At 64.5% G+C, this 7,996-nt stretch overlaps 1 protein-coding gene across 1 annotated transcript; it reads left to right on the top strand.

The window, feature by feature from the left end:
• Positions 1 to 800: 800 nt before the first annotated feature.
• Positions 801 to 7,558, top strand: B4GALT2 (beta-1,4-galactosyltransferase 2). The gene is made up of 7 exons (XM_074906346.1): positions 801 to 936; positions 3,254 to 3,639; positions 4,003 to 4,238; positions 4,313 to 4,503; positions 4,760 to 4,882; positions 5,959 to 6,063; positions 6,227 to 7,558. Exons 2-7 carry the CDS (start codon positions 3,324 to 3,326, stop codon positions 6,375 to 6,377), a joined length of 1,122 nt encoding a protein of 373 aa, XP_074762447.1. The 5' UTR covers positions 801 to 936; positions 3,254 to 3,323; the 3' UTR covers positions 6,378 to 7,558.
• The last annotated feature ends 438 nt before the right edge of the window (positions 7,559 to 7,996 follow it).

The following is a 7,996-nucleotide window of genomic DNA, read 5'->3' as shown; positions in this document are numbered from 1 at the left end:
CTTTCAGCAGGGCTTTCTTGCAGGGGTGGAGCAGGGCCGGGCTGGTTGGGTGTCCTCCAAGCTCTGCTGTAAGGTTGCCTTCTGAAGGGAGCTGCTGTGGGGCACAGGGAAAGCCCCCGCTCGGGTGAGCGGCCAGGCAGCGGGCACGAGGAGAAGCCTTGGCGGAGAGGGGCTGCTTGAAACGGGCACCAATGCCATGGGGTGGCTGGCAAGAAGGGAGAGGCTGCAGATAGAGCAACAATTACTCGTGGTGGGCCGAATGTGCAGTGGGACCAGCCCAAGGTCTTTCGGTGGTGCCGCTGTGTAGGGAGAGTGGAATTCTCTGTGTTTCCTAGCAATGAAACAGGGAAAGGGGGATGTGGGGGGAGAAAGGAGCCACAACTAGGTTGCGCTGGGCGCTGAGCCAGCACTGGCACTCGGGGACGCCGGGTGGGTCCGTGAAAGCGCTGCCCCCCACGCTGCCGAAAACCCCTCGGGAAGAAGGGGAGGAAGCAACGCCGAGAGCCCGTGCCCCCGGGGGTGCTCGGAGGGAGCGCGGTGCCGCGCTCGCGGCCAAGGGCTGAACATCTCGGGGCGGAGTGGGGGGCATCGAGCATCCCCGGGGGGTTGGTGTTTGCATCCGTGGGGTCCCGGGCCCCGCGGGGCTGCCCTCGCCCGGCGGCAGCGCGGTCGGTCCCGGAGCGCGGGGCGGGCGGCGGCGGCGGCCCCGCCCGGTGCGGCGGCGGGCGGAGCCGGCGTGCGGGCGCGGCCCCGTCTCCCTGCGGCTCTCGGTGGTGCGGCGGCCCGGCCGGCAGGCCCCCCCCCGCAGCCCCGGGCATGGGAGCCCGCGGGCCGGCGGCCGGGGCTGGAGGAGGAAGAGGAGGAAGAGGAAGAGGAGGCGGCGGCGGCGGGGGCCGCTGACCGGCGCCGGGGAGGCGCGGCAGCCCCGAGGCCGCGGTGAGTGGAGCGGCGCGGACAGGCCTGGCCGGGTGGGGGAGGCCCGGGATGCGACCCGGGGGAAGCGATCTCGGTCACTTACGGGTGGGCACGCCCCGGCTCTGGAAAAAAAAGCCTCTTTTTGAGGTTGTTTCTCGTTTTTTAATAAGTTTTTATGTGTCGGGGACTGGGAAAAATTGGGGGGGGGGCGGGGAAGCTGGATGTGCTAAATGCACCCCCTCACCTCGCTTTTGGCCAGGAGAAGGGAGGCGCAGGGGGAGTCTCCTCCTCTGGTGGCACCGGGGCCATCGTCTCCCCCTGTGCCTCCCTTCTCCCAGCCCAGGAATGTCCTGCGGGGGGAAGGATGGAGCCCATTGGGACGAGCATCCCCTCTAAAATGAGTATCGCCGGCCCCACGGCACGCACTGCACAGGGGTGAATCCCTGGGGACCAGCTCCCCAGTCCCTGGTTGATTTTGGCCTCTTGCACCCTGCGAAGGTGCTGCCGTGGGGAGGAGGTGACATCATATTTCATAGCCCTCTGCTCAGCGGGTGGTTTTAAGCCCACTCATGTTCGTGGCATCCCGTGGCTACCGTTCGAGGGAGTGCTTTGCTTTTGTTCCCGTTGTGAATCGCTCTCTGCTCGCCTCATGGATCACCCTGCTAAAGGGTCCCTAAAGCCTGCTATTATTTTTCCCTAGCACCTCCCCACCTGGCTGTTGAGATGCTGTTGCTCCATGTGCTCCCTGCTGGGAGGGTTTTTGGGGAGGGTTTCTGGCAGGCACTGGGGACAAGCAGGTCCCTGTGTCAAGGGCTGTGCTGGGTGACAGGGTGCCGTGACCGTGAGAAGGTTTGGGAGATAACAGCAAAGCCAGCTTTTCTCCAGAGGGCAACTTTCTAGAGAAAACCTGGAAGAGGGGTTGGGGTGCTGGCGTGTGCCAGGAGACCCCTGCTTGCAGAGACCCCCTTCTGCATCTTGTGGAGAGAGAGGGTGAACACAGTTGGGGCACCGGGCTCGGAGCCTTTTCCAGCACCTCCCTGCCTGCAGTGGGCTCCTGCCAGCGCCCCACTGCCTGCTGGGGTCAGCCCTGAGGCTGGGAGAGGGCAGCCAGAGCGGGGTTGGGCAGGGGGTCCTGCTTCGCACCTCGGCTCTGATCCCAGCTCCCAGCCGGTGCTGCCGTCACTGCCGGCTCAGTGCCCTGTGGCTCCCCGGGGGGCCCCACTGGCCAGGGCTGGCAGCTGCCGGTGGGCTGGCCCCAGGCCCTGGGCCTGTTGCCAGCACCCTCGGGTCCTAGCTGCGCTCCTGCCGGGGGGTCCTGCCGCAGCTCCCCAGCCACTGGGGTCCCTGCAGCGGCGCTGGCCTGTCCCAGGGTCCCCAGGGCCTTGCGAAGGCCCATGCCTGTGCCTTGCGGTTGCCTTGCCCTGTGCTAGCTTCTTCCCTGAGAGCGGGGCTGGGGCAGGGACCAGGCCAGGAGCTGGGGTGCGTGGCCATGCTGCGGCCCGAGCCCTGGCAGTGGTGGGGCTGGGAGGGGTTGGACACTTTGGTTCAGCCGGGGCTCTCCGGTGACTCTCCCGGCTGCCTTCCCAGCAGGACTCTGGCCCAGCTCCAGGTGTCATGTGGGAGATAAGGGGACCCTGTCTCCTGGTAGCTTCCGGCGTCCTGGGGGGCCTCACCACCAGCAGCAGGAGGAGAAAGGACGCGCGCTGCTGGCTGTAAGCCGGACCCCCCTGAACACAGCAGGGACCCCTACCCTGGGAGCTGGGACGTCCCACTTGGCTTGGCTCGGTGTCTGCCGTGCAGCTGCTCGCCCTGCTGGGTGCCCCGAGGACGGCCCCCACCGACATGGCGCTCACTGCCGGCCCCGCTTCGGTGCTGCTGCTGGGGTGCAGCACTGCGGGGGGGCGCGGGATGGGGAGCAGGGAAATTAAGTGCCTCAGAAAGGAGTGGGTGGTTGGGGGGCACCCGTGGTGCCCTTGGGACACCCCAGGCTGGGTGCATTTTTGGAGGATGTGATCTCTGAGGGCCCAGCCTCCTTTGCAGCACCCATGGGGGCATCCCCATTCCCTACTGGGGGTGATGGGGACAGAGGGTGGGTCTGGCCTGGTCTTGGCCTTGGAAAGCAGGGAGGAGGCTTGCTGCATGGGGCTAGGGATCTCTTGTGTCTTCATGTTGTCTTCATGCCCTTCAGAGCAGGGGTCCGAGTGCAGTATGCCCGTGCTGTCTGGCATACTGACCTGCGAGCCCATCAGGCCTGCACTTCTCCTGCTGCCCCCGTGTCATTCGGGCTGGGGTTGGGAGCTTAGGCTTGCAGTGTCCTGAGCATGGGTTGTCTCAGCAGGATTGGGTCCGTGGCTGGAGCCGCCCCCTGCCCTGCTGAGCGCACATGTCCGCCTGCCCATGCCCGGAAGATGACCAGGCTGCTCTTGGGGGTGACCCTGGAAAGGATTTGCAAGGCCGTGCTGCTGCTCTGCCTGCTCCACTTCGTCATCATCATGATCCTCTACTTCGACGTCTACGCGCAGCACCTGGACTTCTTCAGCCGCTTCAACGCCAGGAACGCCTCGCGTGCCCACCCCTTCTCCAACTCCTCCCGCCCCAACGGCACTGTCCCCAGCTACGGGCCGGCCGGCGCTGAGGCCCCGTCCCCCAGCGCCAAGCCCTGTGCCAACCAGTCCGCCACCGAGAAGCCCTTGCAGCCCTGCCAGGAGACACCCACTGGCTTAGGTGAGATGTGGGGGGGGAGTTGGGCTCTGGGTCCAAGCGTGGGGCTGAGCTGGGTGCCTGTGGGTGGCATCCTGGTCCCCTGGGACCTCGACATGACTTCCCAGTGGTCCCAGGAGTGGAGCAATGGTGAAACCCCAGCCTGGAACGGGTACCAGGACAGCTGGTTTCAGGCTTTGTTAGTGGCTTGCTCAGTCTCTGCCCCTGTTTGGGAAAGGTTTTGAGCGTCCTCTGCCCTCGGCAGTGCCAGTTCCCTTTGCAGGTCCCCCTCACTGTTTGCTCTGCCAGCCTGGCCGGGAGTGGCAGGTGACCCTGACCCTGACCATGTCCCGTCCTGCGGGCATCATCCTGCCCTCCCTCTTGCAGTTGGGCGCCTGCTCATCGAGTTCAGCTCTCCCATGAGCATGGAGCGGGTGCAGCGGGAGAACCCCGATGTGCGCCAGGGTGGCAAGTACACCCCCCCGGACTGCCTTCCCCGGCAGAAGGTGGCCATTCTCATCCCCTTCCGGCACCGTGAGCACCACCTCAAGTACTGGCTGCACTACCTGCACCCCATCCTGCGCCGGCAGAAGGTGGCTTATGGCATCTACATCATCAACCAGGTATGGGGGGGCAGAGGCAAGGGGGTGGCGGGGCCAGGATAGGCAGGTGGGCATCACTGAACTCTGCCCTTTAGTTCGGTGAGGACACCTTCAACCGGGCCAAGCTGCTCAACGTGGGGTTCCTGGAGGCGCTCAAGGATGACGAGGAGTATGACTGCTTCATCTTCAGCGATGTGGACCTCATCCCCATGGACGACCGCAACCTCTATCGCTGCTATGAGCAGCCGCGGCACTTTGCTGTTGGAATGGACAAGTTTGGGTTCAGGTGGGTCTCCTGGGGAGCTGGGGTGTTTCCACCCAGGCACGGCTGGGGTGGCTTTGCTGGGATGACCCTGGGGCCACCAACCTCAGTTGTCCCCTGGGGCTGGTGTGGGATTGGTGCCTCAAATTGTGGATGTGGAATGGGACAGAGTGGGAGTTTGACACAGAGGAGGGCCGGTGCTTGTCCCTGGAGGTACCTGTGGGGCTGACCCCCATCCTTGCCTGTCTCTGGGGCTGACCTGTTTGCTGTCAACCTGCAGGCTGCCCTATGCTGGCTACTTTGGTGGTGTCTCTGGGCTGAGCAAGTCCCAGTTCCTGAAGATCAATGGCTTTCCCAATGAGTACTGGGGCTGGGGAGGAGAGGACGATGACATCTTTAACCGGTAGGTGCTGACCCCTTGCCAGTGCTGGCTGGTTGGGGTATGCTGAGGGCTCCCTGTGGAGCACCAACCTGGCACCCTCATCAGCGCTGGGGCTCCTGGTTTAGTAAGGGATGTGCACGATACATGCCGCATGGCGAGGAGGGATTTAATTACCCTCCAGCTTGAGGGTTAGTGACCCTAAGGGACCGAACTGGCCCCTCCCAGGGTGTTGGAGGGCCGACATGCCTTCCTTGTTGCTGAACTCCCCCCAGCGTGGTGGGGCCTGGCTCCCTCCCGCTGTGGTATGAGCTGCGCCAGCAGGGCGGTGTGCCTGCAGGCTCTGCTCCAGGCCAGGGCCAGGATGCTAAACTTGGAAGCATCCAGTGCTGGGATGCAAAACTTGCAAGTGTCTTAGTGGCGGCCGTGTGGCAGCCAAGCAGGCATTTCTGCCGGCAGCCGGCAGGCCGCAGCACAGCCGCATACAGAGCCTGAGCCGAGTCCCCCCACACACCCCCCGCATTGGGCTGTCACCTCATCTCCCCTGGGTCTCCCCACAGGGCAGCGCACGGCTGGTGGTGCACAACCAGCTCATAATGGCCGGGTGAGCAAAACACCCCTTGCAGGTGCTGTGGGCAGGGTGGCATGGTTGCAGTTTCCATCCAAGGTGGGCTTGGGGTGGGGAACAAGCAGTGTGTGGAGCTCTGGGAGAGCTTCAGGCAGCCCTTAATGTGTGGGGAGGGCCCTGTGGAAAGGGCTGGGCACTGGCATTTAGAGAATGTAAAGGGCAGAGGCTGCAGAGGGAGGAACGGATGGTGTCGTGCGCTCTGTGCCGGCTGACTGCAGCTGCCAGACAGCGGAGATGGAGGTCACCGTGTGGGAGCAGAGCTTTGGACACGTTCTGCCATGGGGCATGCGGCACCCTCGGTCATCGCACTGGCCCCACCATGGCCTGGTTTTGCTCGTCTTGGCTTGGCACTGCCCCATTTAACTAGGAACAGGTTTTTTGGGCTGGGGTCTGACCCCAGAGGTCTCTGGGCTGGGGAACGTCCCACCCTGGTACTCACAGGCTGATCCCCACCCCTGCTTCTGGCCCCCAGCATCTCCCTGAATGGCATGAAGGTGTCGAGGCCCGACATCCGCATCGGGAGGTACCGCATGATCAAGCACGAACGCGACAAACACAATGAGCCCAACCCGCAGAGGTGAGTGAGCCGCAGGGCCTGGGGCAGCTGGGACACTGGCTGATCGCTGGGGTGCCTCCAGCCACTGGCTCCCCTGCTCTGCTCACCCCCGCGGAGGTCCGGCACCGCTGGCACCAACCACAGCAAGCCCCCCCAGACCTCATCCTGCTCCCCTTTCCACCAGATTCACCAAGATCCAGAATACCAAAATGACGATGAAGCGGGATGGGATCAGCTCGCTGCAGTACCGGTTGGTGGAGGTCTCACGCCAGCCCATGTACACCAACATCACGGTGGAGATCGGCAGGCCACCCCCCCGCCTGGCCCGGGGCTAGTGCTCTCACTGCCGGCGGAGCCGCCAGGAGCCGGCTCTGTGTCCAGGCTGGCTGGGCACAGCGGGTTTTGCCCCGGCTCGAGAGCCAGGACTGTACGGGGATGTTTTCTGCCTACTCTGCTGCCTTCTGGAGACGGCCGCCCCTCGGTCCCCAGGATTTCTCTGTCCCCCCCATCCCCACGAGTGTGTTTGCAGGACCCCCGCCCCATACTCGGTGTGTTGGCGGACGAGCCCGGCCGCCCCATGTGTGGCTCCCGGCACGGAAGAAGGGGGCAGCCCCAGCCCTGGCATGGAGGCCCCTGCCCATGCCAGCTCCTGCCTGCACCCCAGGTAGGCAGGGAGTGTGAGATCCCACTTCTCTGAGAGAGCTGGGGAGGTCCCCACCAGCGCTGTGAGAAGCGGGGTGCAGGCTTCCCCCTTCGTCAGCACTGGAGCTGCTGCTGCCCCAGCCCCAGGCAGTGGGAGCAGCTTGGGGTCCCCCTGAGCAGGCAGGCTCAGGACGAGGTTGCTGACCCAGCTGGGCGCTGCCTGTGCCACTGGGCATGCAGACGTGGCTCGCTGTCTTCCTCTGCTTTAGTCTGGTGCTTAGAGCTGGGCCCCATCTCAGCTCTGCCAAACAGAGACCTCTGGTTAGCGATGCCCCTCGCTGTGCCTCAGTTTCCCCTGGGCTGGGGGGTGGCGGTGGTATCCCATCCCCTCTCCCCAAAGGCAGATGCTGTGTGTGCAGCCCCTGCCTGTGCCTGCCCTCCCTGCTTGGGGAGGCAGAAATGGGGCTCACTTGAACCCCCACAACATTTCCTGGTAGGGGCTGGCAGAGGGGGACTGCCCCACAGCTCTTTCCAGCAGTGGGTGCCCCACAGGCAGTTTAGGGGCCATTGGGGTCTCCCCCTTCCCTGGCTTTCCCCCTCCAGGCCTGGGGCAGGGGGCTGCAGGCAAGAGAGGCCGGGGCCATGCAGGGCGGGTGCCCCATGCCCCTCCATGGGACTGGGAGCCCTGGCACGCCCCCATACCCCGCGGGGGACCGGGAGCAGTGGGGTTGGGAGTGGGACAGCACGCCAGGGCAGGGGGGCACCGGCAACTTTTGTACATTTGAATGTCTGACCCTTTTTTTCAGCGTACGTTGAATGCAGCGTTCGGTCATAGAGACCGGGGTTTTTGTATTTAATAAAAGTTTCAAAAGTTTGCAGGGTTTGTGGGGCTGGGCGAGGTGGGGATCACTGTGAGATGGGTGGTGTCAGCCCTGCCTGCCACCTCCAGCTGGGAGCTGAGAGGCAGAGGGCCCCCCACTTTACCCTGCTCTTCCCACCCGTGTAGCCCCTGCACAGCTCACCCAGCCCTGGGGCAGCACTGGGGGGGCTCCTGCCCCATAACGTGCCCAGCCACAGCCAGGCTGAGGTGCCCATGGCATGCATGGGGCAAAGCTGGCTGCCCTCACTGTGTCATGGACATTTGCTGCGCTCCCCCCTCACCTTGGGGACAGTGATCTCCAGCAGACACAAGCCCCTGTCCCCCACTGTCTGCCGTAGCTCCAGCTGGTTTTGTAGGTTCAAGCAGGGTTCAGGGAACGTTTCTCAGCACCCAGCCTGGCTGTTTTGTGCCAGTGCTGGGCATCCAAGGGAG

Source organism: Athene noctua, chromosome 5 (genome assembly GCF_965140245.1).
Source record: "Athene noctua chromosome 5, bAthNoc1.hap1.1, whole genome shotgun sequence".
Classification (NCBI taxonomy): Eukaryota; Metazoa; Chordata; class Aves; order Strigiformes; family Strigidae; genus Athene; species Athene noctua.
The sequence above is the reverse complement of the archived record's forward strand: the minus strand, read 5'-3'. Positions and strand labels throughout refer to the sequence as shown.